The sequence below is a fragment of the Trypanosoma rangeli genome (genome assembly GCF_003719475.1).
Source record: "Trypanosoma rangeli strain AM80 chromosome Unknown Tra_15.4_contig_00021, whole genome shotgun sequence".
Classification (NCBI taxonomy): Eukaryota; Euglenozoa; class Kinetoplastea; order Trypanosomatida; family Trypanosomatidae; genus Trypanosoma; species Trypanosoma rangeli.
The window spans coordinates 330-25,241 of NW_021705766.1; the positions used below are offsets into that span (position 1 = coordinate 330).

The window sequence follows — 24,912 nt, forward strand, 5'->3', positions numbered from 1 at the left end:
GCGCGACGGAGTGAGCGGAACGCCAAGAGACACACGCATACATACACCGAGACCGACAGGCAAAAACGCCAGCAGATATATATATATACCAGGCGAAACATGGAGTTATTCCCCGCCAAACACCAAATGGGGCATAAAGAGAGAAAACCAAAGCGGGTTCGCCTGGATGGCACCTTATCCCCCTTTCCCAAAGAGTGAAAGGACGGCATAGTGTAAGATGTCAGTTTGGTCCATTGCACCCAAAGTGTTCCCTCGAAGTAAATTTATCCCATGCACTCACACACAACACACACACACGAAAAAAAAAAAAAAACAACAACACAACACATATGACAACCGAGCTCCAATTTTGAGCTCACAAAGCGGCAGTCGGTAGGACCGCGCAACCACCAGTCACCTCCCTCCGCGTGGAGAGCATTAGTAGTAACAGTAGAGGGTTAGGGTGAGACTCCAAAAACAAACAACTGCTCTCCCGCTACGTCCCACTACGGTTCCGTAAGGAACACATGGAGTAATACATAAAACGGGTCAGTTCAACCAGCCGTGCAATCATCCGCGTCGTCCCAACTTGTCACACTTGCTTTCCAGAAACCTCTAAAAAAAAAAAACTCACACAACAAAAAAAAAGGGGGAGGGGAAAAAAGAGGACACACAGAGAAGGAAATTGAATGAGTTCGCTTTGTCCTTTTGACTCTCATTAAGCCTGAACTTCTTAGGTTCATTTTTTTTTTCCTTTTCCTTTCCCCCCTTCTCTCTCTCTCTTTTTTTTTTCTTTGCGTGCGTGGATAGATTATTAATCCTAGGATATATTTTCTGTGCCTTGATGTAAAAGGCTGATGAGCCCCTTCTCCTGCCCCGTGCGACGCAGCCACTCCATGAACATTGTGTGCACTCTCCCACGCAACTTCTCTGCCAGGTCCTTTCGCCCCTCCGACTCCAGTCGCTGGTATGTCTCCTGTAATTGCGTCGATGTGTCTTGAAACCGCTGCACACGTCTTTCCAGTGCCTCAGCGTAGAGGCGAGGTAGCGGACAGGGGTTTGTGCGGGTCGTGATCACAGCGCTTGGGTGGGGTGCAACAGGGAAACATATTGGCGTAAAGTCATCTGGAGGAAGAACATAGTGTGGTGTCGGAAGGCCAACATTCCAGAGGTTAAGCTTCGGATTGATGCCAGAGCTTGCCAGGTGCTCCTCTAATGTGGAGTAGTGCGAGTTGTACGGTGCAAAGCGAACATTCTTTAACGTACTATCCCCATTATGCACAGAAATAACAGGTGGGGTATTCGTGCAAACAAAAATTGTCACATTCTTGCAATGACTAACTACTATGGCAGCGCATAAAGCTGATATGTTGCAGTTCTCACAGCGATCTACACATAGTACACCGCTCACTGGTCCAATGGCAACAGTGCAGTTAACAAGTTGAGAAAGACGTGTATGTGGCAGATCCGACGTAATGTAGAGACTGGATTGTGAGCACTTTTCTATTGTGTAGTTTGAAGAAACCATTAATTTTGCGGCGTTCGTCGACATCACTGGGCATGGTGGAATGTAGATGGTTCCGCGTAGTCCTCGCACTAAAAGGTTATTACTAAACGGTGAACCCGTCGTCGTAGCGGCGAGCTCGCTGGGAAGCATAATTCTGGGGCGTATAAACTGCGACAGGATTGTAATGTCAATTGTTCTTTCAGAGCGCGGCCACAAAAAGCCAATGCTCGTCCCAAATGGAAGCTCAACTCCATTGACAAACTCACGTAGAAGAATTTTTAACTCTTGCGCATCTGCTACGGTAAGACGCCCTGGACGTGTAACAGCCACTGCCGTGATGTAATCGTGAAGGTGCTGTCGCACGCTGCTCATGATAAGCTCTTGGCTAATGTCTCCAAGCATGGCTTGCGGTGGGTGCTCCAGCAGCAGCTGTGCAAAGAGAAAGATGGTGAGCGCTGGTAGACTCACCTGTCGAGAGGAAGAGGCGGAGGGCCAACGGGTCTCATCCAAAGATCCTCCCATTTTCTTAAGGAGCGCCCGATTACCCTCCTGACGGTACTCGGCCACGGACTTGACGTGTGCCGCATTTCCGTTCGCTTGCACCGCCAACGGTGTTTGCACAAAGCTACCCGTGAGGGCATACACCACGTCAAAGATGGAGTACGCAACGACCTCTCGCAGGCCAATAACATTAACGGCAATGTCCCGCCACAACGCAAGCGAAATGGCAGAGCAGTTCGGAGATTCTTGCCGTATCTTCATAATAGCTGAAGTAGTGAGGCCACTGGGGGCATCAAGCATAATCCCACAGTTCATAAACAGTACCGGGTTGACGCAAAACACCACTTGGTTCGTGCTAAGAAGCGATGAGGCGGGAGATGCATCCACATGGCGGCCATCGCCCTCTCTGTAGTATGAAGTACCAGCGTGCATGCCTGACATGACCTTTCCTCACCGTCCGGTTCCACGTGTGTGCTTCCCACACTACGTCCCGCACACACAGACAGAAAAGAAAAAGAAAAACAGCAAACAAATAACAAAGAATTTGCCAAGAATGACTCCAACGCGCGGGTCAGATGAGTAATCCAACGGAAAGGAAATCAAACACCATCCTGCAATCCAAAACCAAAAAAAAAAAGGTGAAAAGAAGCAAAGAACCTTATTCTCACGGCAAAACCCATCAAAGTACTGAGCACACAAACTTAAATTATTCTCTGTCATTGTTTCTTTGCCGTTTTGCAGTGTACACGGCAAGAAGTGCAACAAGTAATGTGACCCTTTTTTAAGTGACAGCTGGAGTAGCAGTTTTTTTTTTTTTTTGTAAGCGTCTTTGAAGGCCCAGTTCAGCAGATTGTATTCTGCGCTCGGTTCTCCCACACCAGAATATCGCATGTGAAGTTTTGGACATGAACAACGCATGACGTGGAAGCACGTCGCGATGTGCGGCTGCCTCTACTCACTGTCGCTGTGAAGAGTAAAACAAATACAGAAAGTGAACACAAAAGTAATAAACAAAAAGCAAAAGGCAACTCGTGTCAATTGTATTTCCTTCTCATCATTATTCATTCCTTACTGAGAGCACGGAGGAACCCTGTAATGGTCTTTCCGCGGCAAGAGGAAAGCTCATCGAGGCAAAAGAACTTCGATCCACCCCACTGGCACCGTCACTGTCCGCTTTCTCAGGCACCAGCTCTTGTTGGCCCATGAGGGGCTGCCAGTTGCCAGTCGCATGCTGCGACTCCGTCGGCTGTTTAAACTGTACGGCATATGGATCCTCATAAAAGTACGCCGGCCCAAGTCCAGCGAAGGTATAGTGATGCGGCGAAACCACCGGCAAATGGCGCGTGGCGTCGGGGTACATTGGCGCGGGCATTACGTACATAGGGGCGTCCAAAACGGAACCAAATGTTAGCTGAGGGGATTGCACAGGCATGTTTACCATTCCCTGCTGCTGTTGCAGAGTTGGCTGGGCAGCAGCGCTCGGTTTAAAACAGCGACGGCAACAGCAGCAAAAACAAGCAATGATGATGACAACTATAGGAATAAGTACAAGAACAGCAAGAGACCAAACAGGAAGCCTGGAACCCAAAGAGCTAATAGCTTTGCCTGACAGACCCCTTTCAGGGGGATATCGGACAAACGGGTCAGTAAAATTGCACCATATAAAAAACGGGGCGAGAGCATCTTGCTGCGTGTCGCTGATCCATCCGGCTTCACATGTGCATGTTTCGTTCTCCCCATTCCACTTGCCATGTACACAGATATTAGTAGTTTCACGCATGAGGTCAACGCATATAGTGATGCTGTTGTCAGGTGTTGAAGCGCAGCCTGGTGCCCACAAGAATATCTGTCTCCCACCACCGACCTCCACCTGTTCCCTTTGCGAGGCCTCTCTCGCCACTGCAACTCCGCAGTAATCTTCTCTGGCAGCAGCCTCACTTCGCACTCGCTGACACCTGTAACCCCTTGCTTTACTTAGGTAGCGTCACATCAGCAAAACTCAGCACAAAACATGAGAAGCGGCGCTCAAATACCCACAGAAGGAAAACATAAAAAGTAATAATACCACGTCGACCAGAAATCCTCTTAATTGCAAAAACAAATAAACAAATAAATAAACCAGCAAACAAACAAATAGTGTAGAAGCAAAATCTAGAGGTAAAAGCTTCTTCAATCTTTATCTTCCTCATATATTTTTTTTTTTATATGCTTCTTTTATTTGACTGCCTACAAACCAACTTACCTTTCAATCCTTCATTTTCTTTTGTGCCACATTCCAGTCCCATCATTATTACGATCGTTATTATTCTTTTTCGTCTTGAGAGACATTTGCTTTTGTTTTATCGTTATCTTCCTTTGAAAATCACACGTCTACACACACACACACACACATACACACGTACCACATTCACTTCACTTTTAGCCCGCTGCACATAACCCACGGTGGAGAAAGCTGTATACTGCAAATACGCACAAGATACGTGTAAATTACAAAGCGAGAGGTTATCACCTCCATTTTGCCCATGTTGTAGTTTTTATTGTTGTTCTCTGTGTTTCTTTGTTTTGTTTTCCTAGTATTATTGACCTTATTTTCAGAGCTTAAATCCAAGCTGCACCACCTGAATCTCCGTGTCTGAGAGCGTTGCCGACTCCCCCTCAAGCACTCGCCACCAATCGTACAGGTAGAGCTGCAGTGGCTGAAGCTTTGCGGCATCCTCTAGTCGCTCGTCCTCGGCAGCCCCCGTCTTGTAAAAGATATATTGACAGTATCTATCAATAAACTCAAAGCGAGGGTGGTACGTTGTAATGCGTTGAGTGTCGTCAAATTTGAAGTAGCGTCGCGGCTTGCCCTCTGGTGTTCGCCGGAAGGAAGCGTCCGGCACCATGCCCTGTTCAAGATGGCCCACACGCTCCAGTTTCCACTCCACGTTAAAATCAACCGACTCACCAGGTGCAACTGTGGTCTTCTGCGGCTCGCCCTCATCGTAGCCGCCACGTTCTTTCATGCGATGCCATGCATGATTTCGGTATAACTCGAGTGCTGTGTCACGGAAGTAGCCGGGCTTTGTCTGAGAGGCATAATATTGATACCGTTCTGGGTTACCAGGGTAGGACACAACATAGCCAAGAAAAACGGAAGGACCCGGGTTACGAGTCACAAGGCGACTGAGGAACTGAGATTGAAGGAGACCATCTCCCCAGTGCTCTGTATTCCCAAAGTGACCAACGTATGTCTGGATCGTGATACCAAACACATCAAGTTCGGCGTGGATCAAACAAGAGAGTTCACCCTGAGGAGAGGGGGAGATGTAGCGTCGCACAGTCAAAATGGGGTACTTTGATATCAATGCACACCCATACGTGTTGTCTAGCGCTGTAGGTCCATAACTGGTATACCTATACCCGAGAGAATAGGACAATAACTCCACCATATCACGATTTCCATTCGCCAAGTGCATACAGTCACTTTCTAGCAGTCCAATCACTCCAGCACCCGTCAAAGCCGCCTGTTTCACCATTCGTGTGAGTGAGTCCGTATTGGCGTTATCCAACGCAAAATGCACGGTCCATATCATGCCAGTGAAAAAAGTCATTTCCAAGGCGGCTTCCCAGACGTCTTGCCGGTTTTTCACACTCAGATGTGGGAAGGATATCCCATATTTTTCCGCTGGAATCTTCCTTACCAACTTCGAGTTATTGGCTATCACCCCTGTCACCTCCTCCTTAAGATGCTCTAACTGAGCCTCATACCGTTTCTCAAAGAATTTGACCTCATATTCATCCACAAGAGGGTCCGTGGCAGCGTTCTTCTCTGACCTCAGTCGGGCTATGACCTCGTGCACCTGCACTACCTCACGGCTGAAGAGACGGGCCGTATCCTTCCCAGGAGAGATACTGCGATCCTCGGGTTCCAGCGCGAAACGACCGACAACAACGGCAAAAAACGCGAAGCAGATTAAAAGAAATATTACAAGCGGCATACGCCGCTGTTTCTTCATGCGTTTAAAATCATTCTCGGACATGGTGGTGTTCTGCACGCGGCGGGACAAATACCACGCAAGAAGAAACACACCAGACACAACGACAAGGTGTATGGAGACGGAACGCTCACGCACAAGCCATGCCATGGGAACAAATGGATACGAAATACATAGGGCAAAGAGAAATAGAAAAAAAATGTTTGTCACCGCCCATACCAATTCAAACAATGTCACATGCAACTGGGGATGGGTCTGAGAGTCATATGCATTGTCCGGTTTGTCTGAAGCAACGTTTGAAAGACGGCGTACTCTCTGATGCGCAAAGACAAGCTCAATGGCGAGCGGATACAATACGCCAACGCAGAACGTCATAACAAGTCCACCAAAAAAGGCAACGTATTTATTACCAAAAAAATCCTCTTCTACCGCCCAGAAACGAATGTCTACGTTTTCCTTCAAACTTGCCATTGTTGTTGGGTAGTGTGCATGTGGAAGTTCGTAGGAGCGATTTGTCTGGCGTGTGCCAAGGAGCATCGTAAGGCATCCTCCCACAAGGCCAAATCCCAAGCGACCCCATTGCAAACAATTGCGTTGGCCAGGTGACACAATCGGTAGAATATCCGGGGAGTAGTACAAACCCAAAACAAAGCAACCGACAACCAACAAGTTGGCTGGGTAGGGATCAATTGCCAAAAGTCGTGGAATATAATTGGCACATGAGAAGAAGGTTAACGAAACACTTGTGAGAAACCCAAACAACAGACCCATAATGGTAGGAGAAAACGGCGCGGCGGCCAATGCCAGCGTTGCAATGCTGTTAGGCGGACGTGTACAAACAAAGTGTACATGCCTTTGCTCATCGTTGTTGTTCGCATATGCTTCTTCAGACCTTTTGAGGTGAAGATCCTCCGGTGAAAACATCACATGCCGATAGAGAATGGTCGTGCATGCGATACCAAGAACAATACCAAAGAGTCCAGCGTAAACGGCATCCGTAAAGACAGGATCTTGTGAAAGATACAGAACACGAACAAGCATGCTCACCACAAGACCCAGTGGAAACGAATACAACATACGACAATTGTCATCACTGGTGTCTCGGACGGAAGCAGCTGGGTAGAGGTAACGAGAGAAGATAGCCAATGAGAGGAAGAATGGTCCGAACGTAGTCATCAGCTGCTTCAGTCGCTCACTATCTTTAACGTAAACATGAACATGGGACAAGGCAGCGATCAAGTAAAAAAACAGATATGTTGGAACTCCTCGCTGATTACCTTCTTTTGTACCTCCCTGCGGGGGGCTTAAAAAAGAGACATGACCCAATGCAAATCGACGGAATGACCCAAATTTCAGCAGCACTGGTGAACAATATGCAACAAACCCAACCAATTCCCAGGAAATGGACATGGCCACCATAGGCATAAAGTATGTGTGCTGCACAAGGTGGACAATCATCTCCCAAAATAGATAGACCCAATAGATATCCACTAGCCACATTGTCGTGACTGATGGGGCACAACAGAATGTGAAGTCGTGGATCACCACATTATCCCCAGGCTTGTCGCCCTCTGGATAAATTACGACATCGGGTGAAGTGCGAGACTCCTTCGCCTCATGTGTATCGCTTGTAATTTGTTCCTTCGCTTTTTCTTGATTGCGTTTCGTGGCGAGCGCCTCGTACTGCTCCGGAGTCGCGCCGAGGACCCATGTGGTCTTTTTCAACTCAAACCATGCAGTGACGTCAAAAGAAATGTTAAAAAATGCAAAAAACCACTCAGACATGGTGGACAGACTGTACGCTCCAGGAGCACACGTGGCGACGTGACGAATGTAAAAGGCAACGAGAGAAAGCGCACTCACCGTTTGTCCAATAAGAAACGCACGCTTCAAACGAGACGACAAATCAGCGTCAGAAAATGATGCATAGATTTGACTGTTGTACTTGTTTCGTCGCGCAATGGCATCAATAACCAGCTGTAGGATGAATCCCATAAAAACATAAAAGCCAAACCCCACATTGTGGCGACTAAGGTTCTCAACGGATGCAATCATGGTCCAAGTTAGTGCACCAAAGAGACGAGTAATATCACAGAAAAGCATCAGCAGCGTCAAAAACGTTGAGGACTTCAACAACGTCATAGGAGAGTGTAGCATGTCGCTTATGTTGTTCACATGTCCATAGGAACGTTGCCAAAAGACCAAAAACAATGAGATTGTTGTACCAAGACGAAACGGTGTACATAAAACAAACGCCATGCGCCAGATCTGCCGCTCTGGTTGAAAGTCTCCCGTAAGAGTGCTTATACTTGGCCAATACTCTGTCACCTTGCAGTGTGTGTCCAACAACTCATCGGGGTGCATCCACAGTCCCACAAAGAGAGCAAGTAGTAGGCCGGTGCTCGCAATGATGGCATAGATTAACGCCACGTAGGAGGACCGAATCACAAAAAAATGTTGCATCACCCGTGGAGTGTGCTACACCACCGACAAACCACCTTCTCAGCTGTTGTGTGGGCAATAATAATAATAATAATAATAATCTACGTTTGTATTATGTGTGGACAGATTGAGTCTGATATGGTCAATACGGAGGAATAAGACAAACGAACTTCCCCGATAAACAAGTACAACACGCCTGATCTTGTACCAATAGCGTTACCTGCCAAATGCCTTATTCTTGTTATTTGACTCGTCTACTTTTGATGATGACTTCAAACAAAAAAAAAAAAAAAGAACAAAAAAAAAATAATAGCATAAAAACATAGGATCAACGGAGACATTCGGCTTCGTATTCTCCGAGTAATTGGATGTCTTAGAGGCTGCACGTCTTGTCATTTGTAATGAGTGTTTTCTATCCCCTCGGCGTCTGAGCAGGTCTGAGAGGTCTCCCTATGGGGCAGTAAAAATACTCCGTCAAGGTGACAGAGAGAAAAAGCCGGGTTGAATGGAGGAGAAACATCGATGACGGCACCAAAAGAATGCACAAATAAAGATCACACAACACTGCAAAGTCAACATCGCAACACGCACCGCAAAGCAGACAATGACACGTGCACCGACTGAAACGGAGAGCGAGAAAAACAAGTTTATTGCTGGTGCTCGTATGTTCCTCACGCGATGCATCACTCACACCCGACAAAAGAGCAGAACCTATGCGTTTTCCTGCACAAACTTCGTGAACAAACGTTCATCAAATCTGTTTACAGTTGCTGTTGTTTTTCCTTCTGCACCCTTTTTTGTTACTCTCTCATTGCCGAATCTCGTACTCTTCTCCTGGTGCTTTTAGTAGTTGCGGTGGTGCCTGTGTTCGTCTTCCCCTGTGCTGTGGCCGGGTGTCAAGAGGTACTTTGGCACATGCGCCAGGGGAGTATCAAGACCAATTGCCGTCTTGGGGTTCACTTCGTACCACTTCTCCTTGAATGGCTCCTGAATGGCCACGTAACGGAAGCAGTCACGGCCACCGTAGCTCCACATGAAGATCCTGTACGTCGACACCATGCCAACGATGGTGGCGATGGGCCAGACCATACAAATGGCGTAGACTTCAAATCGACGAGCCCAGCCAGGAAGAGCCATGCCACGTTAGACCCAATAAAAATATAAAACCACCAAGTAGGAATGTCTCTGCCTAGACTACACTTCCTTGGTTTGCTGCTGTTCAATCCCTCACCTTCTCCACACCAAGTGGAACGCGTGCTTTCCAAAAGGGTGGGACTTAGAATGTCGTTAAGAAGCCGCATTGACGGAAGAAAACAATAACAACATAAGGTTGATACGTCAAAACGAAAATAAATAAATAAATTAATTAAAAAAGAGGACATTGCCCACTTCATGTATCTCAAATACGTATATTAGGGCCAATAAAACGCGGGTGTCTTCTCCATCACGAGTAAAAGACAAACACACAGAAAGAGCTGCGGTAACTGGAAATGCTATTGGTCCATATCTATGAGGTTTTCCTCATCATTCTTCGTAAGGGCCGTGTGAAACGCACCTTTCGTTTCTCGTTTTCCAGTACATGTTTTTAAATGGCGATTTACCCACCCCGCCCACCTCTCTCTCACTCTTGCCATATTTGCATTTGTGTTTTCCAACAAACCTCGTTCATTTGTTTCCTGCCTACTCTTTGCTTCATCACCCATGCACGATGCAAACAACTGCCTGCACAGCTTTCAAACGGTGTATGCCCATGCTCCATATCTCTGTATGCAAACTAAATATAATTGCCCATAATTTCCCTTTTTCCTATTTTCGTCATTTCTTGATAGTGCCCTTTTTTACTGTCCTTTCATTCTTCCCTCTTGTTTATTTCTTCTCGCCTCTGTCGTTTAGGCCCCACCACTCCCCTCTCTCCGTGAGTACGGGAGCTATTATTTTTTTTTTACTATGTGGATGCGACGCCAACCACCACCCATTAATGTATACAAACATACGCATGCAGTTGTGTGTGTCAATATCTACATATATGCGCAGATATACATGTTTCTTTATTTACGTGATACACTTGAGTAACAGCAGTTCCTAGCAAGTCAAAAAAAGAAAAAAAAACGGACGCACACAATTAAAGGTGCAAAGTATAACTCCATCATAGTCCTACGGAACTGTTAAATGACGGGGCAAACGTCTGTAGCAGAAGTGCCACACCAAATCCAGTAGCCTCTTCGCGTGAAACTGGTGACGCCATGTCAATGTGAGCCCAGCTGCCTTTGTATTTGGCATCGATATGAGTGCCAATAAAATATGCTGCACAGCTTGCGGTGGCGTTTCCCCGGTTTGCCACACTGTTGCGACTATCAGCGATGTTGCTAGTGAACTCGGAAGAGTGAAACTCTGGGCAATGTAAAATTGGGAAGCACAGATCGCCACATATGCGACTCGCCCTTAAAATACGGTTCTCGATTTCTTCGTTATTTGCATAGAGGGCGGCATGAGCGCGACCTGTCGCGACGCCCTGTGCCCCTGTCAGGGTAGCCATGTCGACGATAATGTTGGGGGTGTAGGACAACAATGCGGAGGCATGATAGACGCCATCACCCAGAACGAGTCGCCCTTCTGCATCGGTATTGTTGACTTCAACCGTGCGACCAGACTTCATGCGAATAATGTCATCATTACGCTGGGAGCGTGGCCCCACGGCATTGTCAGCCAGACACAACAAGGAGGAGATCATATGGGGCACCTCAAGCATAGCAAGTCCAATAAATCCACAAAAGACAGCCGCCGCGCCCCCCATATCATGCTTCATGTTGCACATACCACCTGATGTCTTGATGGATAAACCACCCGTGTCGTACACAATGCCCTTTCCAACAAACGCCAACTTCTCTTGTGGGTCAACGACATTGGACGGATGGTACGAAAGGGTAACAAGGTGCGGGGGAAACTCTGCCGCCTTGCCAACACCGTAGAGCCCACCGTACCCCTTTTCGCGCAATTCCTCCCCACCGATAATATCAATGGAAACGTTTCTTCCCTGGGCCCTCAGTTTTTCCAAGTGACCTGAAGCAATTTCTGTAAAAGTGGTGGTATCAAGCAGATTCGTTGGGGCATCCACGAGCCGTTGACATAACTGCACCACCAGCGCTGCCACTTCCAGCGCATGACGGCTTCCACACGCAAAGGTGTTCTCAGCCTCTGTCAAAGTGAGCTTCGTAGTGTTTGGCGCAAAAAACACGCGGACCGGAAGACCAGCTTCCACATACCCATTCTCTGCACGGCCGCGTTTCGCCGAGAAGCTGCGATTTGCGCTACGTGCGACGACTGTGGCGATACAAAGTTCGTTTTCCGACTCGCAGCAATAAATGTCAACAAACCTGAAAGAGGAATTCTCTCCATCCACACGACGGGCCTGAGTAATGGCATCCTTAACCAGTGTGGAAACCACGTCTGGTCGTGAGGGGCAATTGTGACGAGACGCCTTGGTGGGGACCATACCAACAAGAATACGTGCATGTGGCGTAATCTCAGCCACATAGTTTTGGCCGGTAGCAGCGACGTTAATTGCCGACGCCACCGCATTGCTGTAGTACGGGAAGAAGCTGCTCAGCGCCTTTTTGTCCTGCAGTTGCTTCTCGTTGCCCAAAAGCAGTACAATATTGGGCTGCTGTGGGGTACTCCGCATAGCCTCGTTCGCCAATTGCTTTCCCTCGGCTGTGGTGTGGAAGCTCAGGTTTGTCTTGAAGTTGATGCAGCTCTCAACAAAAGCCGACACGCTGAGCTCCTCATACTCGGATGTTGTACGTTGCCGCTTGTACACAGAAGACATGACCGTCTCTCACTCCGAGTTTTTTATCCAAATATATAACTGTAGGTATGCGTGTCTGTGTGTATGTGGATTCAGGAATGTAATCCCTATAATAAATTTAAATGACTTCACTCTTTCTCGTGAAACGTTGTAATGAGATGTGGAAGAGGAATCAGAAAGACTGCATAGTTACAGAAGCATGTTAAAGTTTCATTGCATGGGAAGCGCCCGTAAATCAGTGGCAGCAGGAGGAGAAGCTTCAAAACAAATAAACAAAAAAAAAGGACAAAAAAACGAAACTCAAAGAGCCCCTGAACACACACTGCGATTCCAAAAGTTATTGTTGTCATCGCTTCGTTTCTTTTTTTCTTACATCGAGTTTGGGTTACGTTCACAAACTGCACTCATCGCTGAAAGGGAAAATCAGGTGAGCGAAAGCCCGTGTGCCCCGCCAAGGCACAAAAAGGTTTGAAGCACATACGCATGTGTGACATGCCAGAAGACAGTGTGCGTCTCGGTGCATTCGCATGCCAAAGCACGGAGAGGGAAATTAATAAAAAAAAAAAAAAAAAAAAGAAGATAAAAACAGGGGACGGATGACGTCACACCCACACTTTGCAATCAATGGATCCCCTCAAACCTCGGCCTCGTTCCTTCTCAGCAGCAGCTTCCTCTGCCCACAAGGAGAGGAAGCGGGAGGTGGGAAGGGCAAATTCGCGCAAACAAGACAAGGAAAGACCGCAAAACACACTGTATTCACCAGCATGCATTCAAAAACAAGTTATGCTCCCATCCATAAAAATAAAAATAAAAAAAAGGAAATATGCACAAACACAAGTAAATTCGTATAAATCATCCCACCAAAACACAAGCAGCGCAGTTCAGTGAAGTTCGGTTAACACCTCTCATCCCTGCATTCATAGAGAAGGAAAAAAGGTGCATCACACATTCGAAAATGCACGCATACGCAGAGAACGTGGTGGATGCAGAAAGCAATTAGAACAAAGTTTCTTCTTTCTCTTGGAGTTACTTCCTTCTCTCTCGTACACACAAGCGCACAGAACAAAAAAAGAGAAATGGGAAACATTTCCACCTGTTTATAAATGACGCGCAAAAAAACTGCGCGGACGGCGTAAACGAAAGTGATGTGAGTCAAACAAGAGCACGCGCGAATCCTCAACACCCGCAGCAATATGGAGAAATAAGTGAGAAACAAAAGAGCATCGCTTCACCCGAGCAACACACACAAAAACAAAACACACATAAAAAGCAAGCCTGCAGAGGGCAAACAACCACAACAAGAACGAGTTATGGAGGAGGAAGGGGGCGTAGTTTTCTGCTATTTGAAGAAAACCATGTTGGTTACGTAGGCTTGTGCCTGATGTCTCCTGCTGCGCATAACAACATCGCAGCGCTACACGCGGCTTTCAAACACCACATAAAACACCGACACGGCAAACACACAATCACAAAATTTTCCTTTTTTCTCCCATTCCATTTTATTTACTTCGTAATGCTGTTCAAAAAAAAATATTTTCCCCCTCTTCTTTATCCACTTTTTTTTTTTCTTCCTACGCCTGCGCAAGTAAGTCCACAAGGCGGTCCATCGCTTCGCACTGCCCGGCGCCGCTGCCACGACGCCGGGCGCTGTTCATCTCATGTAGCGCCTCACTCACCCCATTCAGCACTTCATTGGTTAAGAGGGAATCCTCGCAGACGCGGCGCATTGACGCCTCCACGTCAATGGGCTCCTTGCGGTTTCTCACAAAAGGTATCAGTATGGCGCCTTCCTCTTCCTGCATCATGTCTTGAGCCGTATTTTGCGGCGCGGGATCATCAGGGCGAATACAGGATGTAGTACTACGTGCTGTCATGAGTGCAAGCTGCTCGCGCTGTCGGATCTTCTCCAGCGAGTTTAGATTATCGTCGACACCACGCCAGTATACCCTGTCACCGTGAACCTCATTCGCCTTCTCCCCCTCATCCATGAAATCCAGCGAGCACAAAATGCTCTCCTCGCACTGTACTCCAGGACTTTCAAAGACAAGGTTGCGCACTACGCGGAGCAAGCCATCGTAAAACTCCTCATCGTCGTCAAAGTCGTGGAATGTGATAAGGAGAGAGTGTTGCACCATGCGAATGAGCGCACGGCTTCTAGCCGAGCTGATCACCCACGCCGTGGACTCCCAAAAGTGACTCTTGTCCACCATCGACGTCATACCCATTGGCTTGCCCTCCGTACTTATTCCCACGGCGCGAGCACCGCCCTTCTGAACCTTCTTGTCTCCAAAGGTATTATGAATGCTTCCAGTGATTGTAATGCCGTTGCAGTCACCACCCACAAGATCTTCCACCGGCACCGGACGAGCGCTGACAGGGCCGAGATATATTTTTTCTGAAAGATGCGCCACACGACTCGTGACGCACGCAAAGAAATTGTGTGGCACAATGTTGAGCGTAAATCGGTAGAAGGGGCCGCAAAGAAAAGATGGCAAGTGTACATTGAATGCCGAGGGGGGTTGAGAGTTGAAGCAGGCGGGAATGAGCAGAAACATCTCCATCGATGAAGTCTGTGCCGCCGGTGTTGTCTGTTTATCCTCCTCTTTATCCTCAGCAGCGTGTTTCATGGTCCCATTCTCAACATAATTCGTCTCCTTTTTTAGAGTAACGTCACGACTCCTACCTGGCACGTTCTCCGTTAGGTCACCCATAAAAGAGGAAAACTTGAGGCGGCTTCCCATAACAACAAAGTCGTATATTCGCAGCACCTCCAAAAGGCCAGTGAGGGAGCAAAAATCAAGGCCCTTTTCTGCCATAACCCCGCGAAAAAGCAGCATGGCTGTCTTCACGGACAGAACACCTCTGTTGAAAACAGAGTACACGTCAGAGGCAAGAACAGCATCAACGTCGAAAGGAATTACATCACGCATTTTTTCCAACAGTGTTTGACACCTGACAAACGGCAGCGGTTTCCACAAGGTACTGGGCTCCACACCAAAACTAACCGAGGGTGTACAACAAGACAAGACAGCCACCACACGGTACACCCATTGAACATCCACCATCACGTACTTCTTCATTAAAAAATGTCTAAAATGGTGATGTAAGACGCCCCAACTTACCAGAAGCTGAGTGTGGCGATGCAAATCATCCCTGCTTAAACCATAACGAGCATCAACAGCCTTGGCGATGGCTTTGTAACTTGCGGATGTGAGATACCATTGCCCTCCACGAGTCAGCTCACGAATTTTCTTTGACAGCGCCAGCGCCCGCAAGGGAACCTCAGCATTTGGGAATTCAACATCATTGCGGCACCGCTGCAAAACCTGCTCACCGAACCAGCACAAAAGCTCAGGAAACTTCTTCATTTTGGAAAATCCGGGGGAAACCACCACACGGGAAATGTTATCAACCGCAAAACGACCCACTATAGAAGGCCGCTTCTCTGGAATGTCCTGTACAAGACGAAAGTAGTTATTGATCTCCATCTCTATGGTGGCAAATACCTGGCCCAACTCCTCCTCCTCAAGGCTGAAAGTATCAAGATACGTCCCAATGAGAACCACAGTCGCATCCCTACTGGAGGTTCGACAGAGAATAAACTCCAGTAAAGGTTGCAATGTCTCCAGTGAGGGTATTTTCTGAAGCGAAAAACACAAGACATAGGTCACACGCCGTGTTGGTAAAAGTCCCTCAACAAGAGAAAAACATCGATCGCCACTCAACTCCATGAGGTTCATCTGTACACTCTGTTTTCCTGCTGCCGTCTCAATTAACGAGGAATCCACACCAAAAGTTGGTCGTACGTGCAGTTTTTCATTTGCGAACATTGAATACCACTTGTCGGGTTTTTGCAAATTTTCACGAAAGGCACTCTTTCCAGCATTACTGGCGCCAATAAAAAGAAATGTATGACGGTACATAACTCTGAGTTCATCATTGGGGGAAATAACCACCCTCCCAGTTGCCCGCGTCGTCCGTGGCGTGATGCCCACCATAGAAACACCACCTGGTTCAGTCGTGGTGGAACTCATTGTTGGTGTCATTGGGTCGTGGTGCGCGTTTTTTATACGTGTGCCGCATGATCGATCACGTTGCAGTGCCTCCTTCAGTCGTAGGGCTGGTACAGTTGGATGACCCACATTCCCACTGCCAGCACCGTCACTCACAGATGACTTCAGGCATTGATTGTTTAATGAGGACTTTTTAACGCTGGGACTCAAGGCATTGTTTGTAGGAGATTCCGTATTTCGCACATTGCGACGCCGCGCCGTCGGCTGTGGTGCGGTGGGGTCAAAAAATTTAAACTGCACATATTCGTCACCCAAGCAGACCACAGTACCACCTTTCAGCGGGGTATCCTCAGCGACGGGATCTTGATCATCGTCAATGTACGTCAGGTTGCCATCCAGCGGTCGAAGCAACACCTCACCACCCTCTTGCCTGATAAAACAGCAGTGTCGGGCAGCAATACCAGCCGTCTGCTCCCCACTGACCACAATGCAACGCGCACCCTTTTCCGTATCACCTGCCTCGCGTCCAAAATATGTTGTGCCGGGGAAAAGATACTCCACCACCCAGTCCCCAACTCCATCCATATTAAGCAAAAACGGTTCATTACGATTGACTCTAATTGTGGGAGTGGAAGGATACATATCACGCAGCGTGGATGCCTCCAGTGAGATACCTTTGTTAGCCACAAGGTGTTGAATTAGACTTTCCGAACGGCGTAATTCTCGTTCCAACGCCGCCGCATCTCCTGCCCACCTCGGTGTCTTAGCGTGAGCATAAATCATGTCATCCTCCACAATGGTTCTTGTTTCCCCATCGTCACCAGCATCATTCGTCGACTCTTGCGAGACACGGTTGGAAATGTTACTCACGGCTTCCCCATGTGCAACCATTTCCTCATAGTGTCGCATCTTCTCTCGCAACACGCGAACCTCATCTTCTAATTCACGTATTTTCCTGTCTCCTGCCGATTCATTGATGATGGCTCGCGTCACAATCGCCTTAGCGCGGTCAGCGTATCGCAGCGTACTTAGTGTCTCCTCGTAATTTGCCGCTGCAGGGCTAAGCGTCGACAACATGAATGTTTTACTGTTGCCTCCAAGGGACTCCTTCAAAATAAAAGTCAGTGTAGAGTCTCGATATGGAACATGCTTAGGGCCGGCTGCGTCCGACTTTTGTTTGCTCAATTGCGCCAAAGCATTGATCACCTGCCCCAAGACGGTGAGAGACCTGTTGATGTTAGCCCCTTCACGGAGCGTATCTCCCTCCGCTCCAGTTGACTTTGCCCGCTCACTACCTGCAAGGTCCACAAGATTAATTTTGGCCCGAAGCGCTGTTGAGGAAGCATTACCATCCTTTGTGACGCTTTTATGCTCCTGAATGAGTGAGATTGAAAATATGGCGTGCGAGCGGCTGGAACGATCATTCATCTTCGTGGCAGCTGTGTGGCGGCCCTGGTTGCCTCTATCTACAACCTGCATAATGTCGTTCTCCGAGAACACCTTCACCTCACTAAGCTTCTCCACGTACACACCAAGCGCCGGGTGTTCACGAACCTTGAGATTATCAAGCTTATTGTTCAGTAAGCAATTCACACGCTCTTGATAGATTTCCATGTAACTCACCAAAACAGTTATATTTAGCTCAGGTGGGAGAGCATGCTCTTCCACCGCATTCGCACGCGCTGCCTCACGATCGTTCGCATTCTTGGCATGCCGTTCCTGCACCATGGCAAAAAGCCCTTTGGATAAACGAGGAATAATACCCGGATCCACAAACACGTCGCGACCACCAGAGGGTCCCATCATAGAGTAACTCTTCCCGCTTCCCGTCTGGCCATACGCAAAAATGCAGGTGTTAAACCCCTTAAAACTAGAGGCCAGCACGGGCAATCCCAAATCCTCATACAGTGAGGCCTGCACCACGTTGGAGTCGTAGGCACGATCAAAAGCAAAGACTTTCGCCGTGGAAGCCTCATCCGTTCCCTCCGCACCATCTTCAGGGCAACCTGTCCTGAAAATCCGCACTGTTTTTCCATCATGAAAGCGAAGACATGACGGTGATTTCAAACGTTTTTCGCGTTCACTGAGGGGACGAGCCCGAACACAAACAGTGATGCGTCCTTCCTCTGCCTGGTTAATATGTGACATCCCGATTCAAACCTCCCACCTCACTTGTATATCTATTGATACTAGTTTGTTTGTCCCTATGGTGTGTCTGTGTGTGTGTGACGCCGCCCCTTGCTTGCCACTGCCCTAATTTGTCCTATTCAACTCCTCTCCCTATACTGAAAATTGACTCTCTTCACACACAGAAACACAACTTCAAGATATATCTCTTTTTCCGTAGTCGTCGTCAAAACTGAGGCTTCACAGACGACATCATCGGAAGAAATAACGTCAAACATTAAACATAAAAATAAAAAAAAAGACAATGAGTACAACAAAAGCACACCGCTCAAAAAGAACACACATCAGACAACAAAATACAAAAACTAAATTTTTTTTAAAAAGTTACTCAATAACGTTTCATGCATCATATCTATGTAGAATACCAAAACTAATACCCATGTTTATAAATCAAACAAAAAAAAAAAACTAACGTCCTCTAAAGAACAAACAAACCATTTTTTTTTTTATTAACAAAAAGTCTTATCCTTTGTCGTCGCGGTAGCGGCGCTCCAGATGCATACGGTAGTATTTGGGGTTCAGGGTTTCTCCGGTGGCCTGCTTGAGCAGCTCATCAGTCGTCAGTGAGGAACCGTGCCGCCAAATCTTCTCCTTCTGCTTCTCAAGAAGCTTGTCAAGTTCACCTTTGCGGATGCAATCCTCCACGACCTCCTCACCAAGCTCCTTCCGGATCGAGTTCATCAGCTGTGCTGCCACCATTCCTCCAATAAGGTACGTCGGGAAGTATCCAAACGTACCTTCTGCCCAATGAATATCCTGCAGGCATCCTTCCTTGTCGTTACCAAGAGTTTCCAGACCAAGGTAGCTCTTCATCTTTTCATTCCATGCCCTCGGTAGATCCTCTGCCTCCATCTTTTCATCCATTAGGTCGCGCTCAAGCTCATAACGCAGGATAACATGCAGCGGATAGGAAAGCTCGTCAGCATCAATGCGGATGAAGCCAGGGGAAACGCGCTGTGACACCCTCTTCATATTGGCAGGGGTAAAGGCAGGTTGATCGCCAAAGTATTCCACAAGCTTGGGAGCAAGAAACTCCATGAAGGCAGCAGAACGGCCAATTTGCATTTCTGCAAACAGCGACTGACTCTCATGAATACCAAGTGAACGTGCCTCACGAACTGGCTGAGTCTCAAATCCTGCGGGTCCGCAATTCTGCTCATACTTAGCGTGCCCTGTTTCATGGATGATACCCATCAGGCTCGTCACAAATTCGTTTTCGCGGTAGTTTGTGGTGATGCGCACGTCTTCCTTTGAGTTCCCACAAAACGGGTGCGCACTGACGTCCAGCCGGCCACCATCAAAGTCAAACTTCCACACACCCATAAAAAAACGGCCCAGTGCCTCCTGCGTTACCACCGGAAACGGCCCCTTGGGCTCCACAACGTTTTCGTAAAGTTTCTTCTGCTTCGCCTGCACCTCCTTCAGAAGCCCAGGCAGCCACGACTTGACGTAGCCAAATACCTCGTCCAGGCGTTGAAGCGTCATGCCGGGCTCATAGAGATCCACCAAGGCCTCATACGGATGCTTGCCGGAGCTCCCGGCACGCAGTCTCCCCTCCTCGCGGCACAGCTCAACCAGCTGCTTCATTGTCGGAAGAAATCCGACAAAGTTATTCTCCGCGCGGCACTTTTTCCATACTTCTTCGGCCTTTGTTGTAAGAATCGCTTTGCGCTCGACAAAGTCCCCAGAAAGAAGATTTTCCAACTGCCAGACGCGACGCATCTCACGAAGGTTGGCACGCCTTAGATCATCAAAATCTCCCGCTGACTTTTCAGCTTTTTCAAGCAGTGCTCTCACCTTGGCATCGGTGATAATATCATGCATATGCACACGAAGCTCACCCATTGCGGCTCCACGTGCCTCATCACCCTTTGGAGGCATAATTACACGGGCGTCCCACGCAGCAAGCGAATAAAGATGTTCATAGCGATAGAGTTTTGTAAATAGTTGCTCAAGTTCCTTGTATGCCTGCATTTCCTTTGCTGTTTTCTCCCTTCTTGTAAATGGTATTTGGGGGCGGGTGTGTACGTAGGAGTTTTATGTAGTTATGGTATACAACGTTCTTGTTCTTCTTTTTTCAGACGGATTTCGGTCTTGGGCCGTTACTAAGAGACACGTTTACTATCAATTGAAAGCCAAAAGAAAAAGGCAATAAAAATTCAAAAAAATTATGGGTGAGAGTTTTTTTTTGTTCTCTCCGCTTTCGTTCATCCATTGTTTCTTGTTTGTATTTTATGTTTATGATTCCTTTTTGAAGGTCTGTGGTGAATCACCACCTCCCCCCATTTTTCCGATCGGATTGTTTACACGTTGTTAGCGCATGTAGGCGAATACAAGTTGGAGACGTCAAGGTGAGGGAATATCACACGTTATTGTTTCGTTGTTATCGTGGCCTTCTTTTTCTTTTTGTTAGTTGTTTCGGATGTTACCTCACGATGAACTCCTCCTCTTCTTTCATTTTTTTTATTGTTTTCTTTCCTCTCTTTTCTTTCTCACTCTTTGCTTTTATGTGCCTCCACCCCCGCTTCTTCCTATTGCTTTGAGTCTCGTTCCGCCGGTGATGACGGCTGAATCTTCACTCGGAAGGCCGTCAGCCTCTCTCCTCCCGCTGATCTTCACTTACTGTGGCGTTTTTTGGCGCGACTGGCAAGTTTGGCCTTGTTTCCCTTCACGTGTGGATGAGCGACCGTCATGAGTCGCTGCAGCGCCTCCCGCTGGTGGCGCTTATTCATGTACTGCCTGTTTAGCGGAATGTAGGCGTACGGTGCCACATTGCCGCGCCGCACGTCACCCTCACCGGTTCCCTTGAACTCCTCGCCCTTGCGAATATCCTCCTCCACTCGCATCCGCTTCAGCTCCCGTTTCTCAAGCTTCTGGTCTCGCAGCTTTTCAATTTGGTTTACTCCGGGGCCAACGCGGGACTGTGCCGTAGATATCGTGCCTTGGGCCGACTCGCTGTTAATCTTGCTGCCATACCGAAGCAGAAGCTCGTCATTCTCAAAGTCCTCGGCCTCTGACCGAGAGCGCTTGCTGCGCATGCCCAGCGCCCGCTCGTTGAGCGAGTCTGCATGCGCCAGATGATTCCCGCGGTGTAACAGGCGATTGGCCATTTCCTGTCGACGTTGACGCTCGACTTGCTGGCGCTTTTCCTCAATGCTCATGATGTGCAGCTTACCGTCCTGAAACTCAAGGTGCATGGTGTCAAGTTCATCCCCGTCGTCCTCCGCATCCGCTGCCGCGGCGAAAGAGGGCACGGTGTACGCAGACACAAAGCTTGTTAAGGCTCCTGCCTGCAGTAAATCGCGCTCTGCATCATCCTCAGCTCCAGCCTTCATCACAGCCCCGAGGAAGAGACGATCAAACTCATTTTTCTTATCATCAATACGCTTCTTAAGCTCCCGTTCTTCCTTCTTTTGCTCCCGTCGCATCATCTTCTGCGTGTAGCAAAGGAAGTTCTTCGAACCAATGGGGAAAATGGGGTGCAGACGCTCAAAACTAAAGCGTTTGATACATTTCTCAAGCAGCACCCGCATCTGCAGACGAATGTTGCTAGAAACACGTGGCTGAGAGGTCGTGAGAGCAATGGCAAGAAGCAGCTTGGGTAGTGATTTCTCCATCGCTGCTGCAACGCGTGGACATCGTTTCATGAGCTTTAATACCATCCGTGCAAACATCGCCGCCGAGGACCTAACATCCGGTTCGGCGGACTCCATCATGCGAAACCCTAGTGCAATGGCGCCTTCAAGGTCTGCCTCTGGCAATTCCTGATGGGTGATATACACAAGCTTTGCCATGGCCACCACTGTACTTGAAACCATCCATGGTGTTTTCCCTGAAAACCCGGCAAGCACCAAATGCAAAAGCATATTCACCGGATTACCAGCGCCGACGAGGTAACGCTGCATCTTTTCTAAAAGATCCATTGAGGCGGCACGTGTCTCACTAGAACGCTCACGGGAAAGCATGATGGTTTCTCCCACAATTGTCCGAATCATAGGGACAATCTGCTCTGGATGGTACATCTTGCAGGCGTCAAGAGCCCATACAAGGCATCGTAGCCGCATTTTTATGCCTGAAATTGTGACATGTTGACGTCCAACCGTGAGAAGTCCAGCGATACGAGGGAATAGTTGGAAAATATCTTTAATACGATGTTCAAACATGGCAAACAAAAGCTTGTACGCCTTTTTCTGCAATAAACGGGACTCGGGTGCCGGATCCATCAAGACTGGCTCAATGATGTCATTGAAAAGTGTCACAACATGTTCCACAGGGAGCTGAGCGATGACGGCGCACGAGATGTCAAGTATCATGCGACGTTTTCCGGTCAATGGTGTGTGGTTCGGCTTCTTCCCCGCAGCAAGATCCTTTTCTTGCGTCTGCAGTGCAATGTTTGTGCCAAGGTCCAGAATGCCCTTCAGAATGACCTGCATGACATCCGGTGTGCAGACGCGTGAGAAACTCTGAATTGCCAACAACACGGCTGTCGAGTCGTGACTCTCAAACGTGTTGCAAAGTTTCGGCATAATATTGGCGCTAAACTTCGCAATGACATTTTCGCACACATCCTTAGCGGCCTCCTGAGAGATGCCATGATAGACGTGGCGGTTCCACGTAGGATCATTCAGAGAGAGAAAGTGTGTGTCATCTTCAAGACTGTTTTTCATTGGCAGTGCACGCTTCCCCCGCGTACCGGTTTCCCGTTGATCCTCATACAAGCGCTCCTCCCTGTCATCCGCGTTGTTGTCGCTCGCAGTTTCATCTTCCAGCGACTCCGTAGTCCCAAGTTCGTGGTAGCCGTCGCAGAGGACGTGTAGGGCGGTAGCACTGGTGTCCACAAAGAGCGGATGTGACAAGAGGCCCACCAACTGCTTTGCAACGTCACGAAACGACTCCTTTGTGATGGTTCGCGGGTAGTGGCAGAAGCCGACACCCACACGCCAATACTGCTGCAGCAACGCCGTCCACGTGTTAGCTAGTTCCACACGTTGCTGTTTTTCATACTCCAAGGCGACACTGCGAGAGAACTGAATAAGTGGGAAAAAGTGCTCAACAAAGAAAGGTAGCGAATCGTGCGGTGCAATGCGTCGAATGATGTTTAGCACGTAACTAGTGGCCCACGCATCCTTCTCGGTAGTAGCGTCGGTGGCGTGGAGCTCAGCGTCGTGTGCTCGACGCGGATCAAACGAAATAACACTCACAAATTCCTGAACACGCATGCCTTTCCCAATAGACACCATCACTCGCTCAATCTTCCCATTTAGTTTTGAGTCGTCCATGGTGCGCAGTTTGTTAAGTACGCGGAGAACAAATGGGAATGAAGGAAAACGCTGCATAAAAGGCATTGCATCCCCAGAAGGAGTGCGCTTGAGATAATTTAGCCGGTCAAAAAATGCTTCCATCACCTCAAGTGCGTACCCCCAGTATAGCTGACAGTGTGGCTTCAACAGCTCCAACAGCTGGGTGGAGACAATGCTGTCAATCATCTCACGTCCCCCCACTGACTCCACAATGTACGGCGAGAGGGTGCGCTGGAAAAGCCCAGCAAGCTCTGACGTCGTCGATGAGACAAGACTAACAGGCGCGTCTGTGAAGTTGGAAACACACAATTTTACAAATCGCGGCAAGGCCTCTACAAAAAACTTTTGGTTCTCACCCAGTATGTAGGCACCTGTGTTCTCATCACGAACGGAATGTGAACTTGATGACGACGATGCCTCGCTTAGAGCCGCACGTTCCAGGAGTTTGCGAAAGGTTACCATGTACATTTTCATGGTGTCAACCTGTAGTTTGCTTGGCTCCAGACGAGAAAAAGATGCGAGTATCTGCATGGACGGAGGTTGAATGGATAAAATCAATTGCTGAACAAACTTCATTGCCTTGACCACAACAAGATAATTACTTGCCACATTTTCCGCGATAATTTGCTCCGCTAATGTGATAGCGGAATCTAGCTGATGCAGCAAGACACCTTGACTCAGGCGAGGTGCGCAGGCCGATGCGATTGCAAGAATGTATGGAATGTGGTGCTTCTCTGGAGACCGTGAAAGGGCGGTAGAGGAAGCCATAAAAAGCGACAGCGGACTAACAGTCTCGCCAAGGCTTTCAATCGACTCCACCAGTCCGCCCTGCACGCATTTCAGAATGCTATGGTCAAATGCCTTATGTGTCTTTTTATTGTATGCCGACTGGATGCGCCTCGACGCCGCCTTCTTCAGCTCTGCTTTCTGCACCTCCGCCTTTTGCCGCTTCACCGCCAGCGCTTGACGCCGCAGCTGCAAGAGTTTCTGACGGCTCATATTTGCGCTCTTCCGCGTATTCTTGAGGGGTGCCCTCCCACCAGCACCCTCGCCTTGGTGCTTCATTTCTCCTCCTCTTTTAATCTCAAACTCTTCTGTCCTTAATTTCGCTGCTCCGTCAAAAAAAAAAAAATGCGTGCGTGGGTGCCTCGCTGTTATCGCCACCACACAAGCCTAACGCAATGCATAGAGAAAATGTATA

General features: G+C 48.2%; 7 protein-coding genes and 1 pseudogene across 7 annotated transcripts, besides 13 other annotated features; 1 reads left to right on the top strand and 7 right to left on the bottom strand.

The window, feature by feature from the left end:
- The first annotated feature begins 278 nt into the window (after positions 1-278).
- Positions 279-326: a microsatellite.
- Positions 327-717: 391 nt separating this feature from the next.
- Positions 718-775: a microsatellite.
- A 24-nt stretch (positions 776-799) lies between these two features.
- TraAM80_01061 (putative tubulin binding cofactor c) lies at positions 800-2,428 on the bottom strand (the record flags this gene model as incomplete). The annotated part of the gene is made up of 1 exon (XM_029378116.1): positions 800-2,428. One exon carries the CDS (start codon positions 2,426-2,428, stop codon positions 800-802), a length of 1,629 nt encoding a protein of 542 aa, XP_029241966.1.
- Positions 2,429-2,481: 53 nt separating this feature from the next.
- Positions 2,482-2,530: a microsatellite.
- Positions 2,531-2,956: 426 nt separating this feature from the next.
- Positions 2,957-3,015: a sequence feature (A-rich).
- A 29-nt stretch (positions 3,016-3,044) lies between these two features.
- TraAM80_01062 (adenylate kinase) lies at positions 3,045-3,767 on the bottom strand (the record flags this gene model as incomplete). Its single annotated transcript, XM_029378117.1, has 1 exon — positions 3,045-3,767. The coding sequence occupies one exon, from the start codon at positions 3,765-3,767 to the stop codon at positions 3,045-3,047; it is 723 nt and encodes a 240-aa protein (XP_029241967.1).
- A 315-nt stretch (positions 3,768-4,082) lies between these two features.
- Positions 4,083-4,121: a microsatellite.
- A 238-nt stretch (positions 4,122-4,359) lies between these two features.
- Positions 4,360-4,398: a microsatellite.
- Positions 4,399-4,510: 112 nt separating this feature from the next.
- Positions 4,511-4,554: a microsatellite.
- Positions 4,555-4,578: 24 nt separating this feature from the next.
- Positions 4,579-8,427, bottom strand: TraAM80_01063 (FGF receptor activating protein; the record flags this gene model as incomplete). Its single annotated transcript, XM_029378118.1, has 1 exon — positions 4,579-8,427. One exon carries the CDS (start codon positions 8,425-8,427, stop codon positions 4,579-4,581), a length of 3,849 nt encoding a protein of 1,282 aa, XP_029241968.1.
- Positions 8,428-8,483: 56 nt separating this feature from the next.
- Positions 8,484-8,507: a microsatellite.
- Positions 8,508-8,680: 173 nt separating this feature from the next.
- Positions 8,681-8,727: a sequence feature (A-rich).
- Positions 8,728-9,753: 1,026 nt separating this feature from the next.
- Positions 9,754-9,780: a microsatellite.
- Positions 9,781-10,552: 772 nt separating this feature from the next.
- Positions 10,553-12,232, bottom strand: TraAM80_01064 (putative aminopeptidase, putative,metallo-peptidase, Clan MF, Family M17; the record flags this gene model as incomplete). The annotated part of the gene is made up of 1 exon (XM_029378119.1): positions 10,553-12,232. One exon carries the CDS (start codon positions 12,230-12,232, stop codon positions 10,553-10,555), a length of 1,680 nt encoding a protein of 559 aa, XP_029241969.1.
- A 240-nt stretch (positions 12,233-12,472) lies between these two features.
- Positions 12,473-12,505: a sequence feature (A-rich).
- Positions 12,506-12,763: 258 nt separating this feature from the next.
- Positions 12,764-12,797: a microsatellite.
- Positions 12,798-13,782: 985 nt separating this feature from the next.
- TraAM80_01065 (putative Unc104-like kinesin) lies at positions 13,783-18,372 on the bottom strand (the record flags this gene model as incomplete). The annotated part of the gene is made up of 1 exon (XM_029378120.1): positions 13,783-18,372. The coding sequence occupies one exon, from the start codon at positions 18,370-18,372 to the stop codon at positions 13,783-13,785; it is 4,590 nt and encodes a 1,529-aa protein (XP_029241970.1).
- Positions 18,373-18,433: 61 nt separating this feature from the next.
- On the top strand, positions 18,434-18,721 carry TraAM80_01066 (hypothetical protein; annotated as a pseudogene).
- Positions 18,722-18,873: 152 nt separating this feature from the next.
- TraAM80_01067 (putative DNA topoisomerase II) lies at positions 18,874-20,385 on the bottom strand (the record flags this gene model as incomplete). The annotated part of the gene is made up of 1 exon (XM_029378121.1): positions 18,874-20,385. One exon carries the CDS (start codon positions 20,383-20,385, stop codon positions 18,874-18,876), a length of 1,512 nt encoding a protein of 503 aa, XP_029241971.1.
- A 472-nt stretch (positions 20,386-20,857) lies between these two features.
- Positions 20,858-20,918: a microsatellite.
- A 108-nt stretch (positions 20,919-21,026) lies between these two features.
- On the bottom strand, positions 21,027-24,776 carry TraAM80_01068 (ribosomal rRNA-processing protein 12; the record flags this gene model as incomplete). Its single annotated transcript, XM_029378122.1, has 1 exon — positions 21,027-24,776. The coding sequence occupies one exon, from the start codon at positions 24,774-24,776 to the stop codon at positions 21,027-21,029; it is 3,750 nt and encodes a 1,249-aa protein (XP_029241972.1).
- Positions 24,777-24,912: the final 136 nt, after the last annotated feature.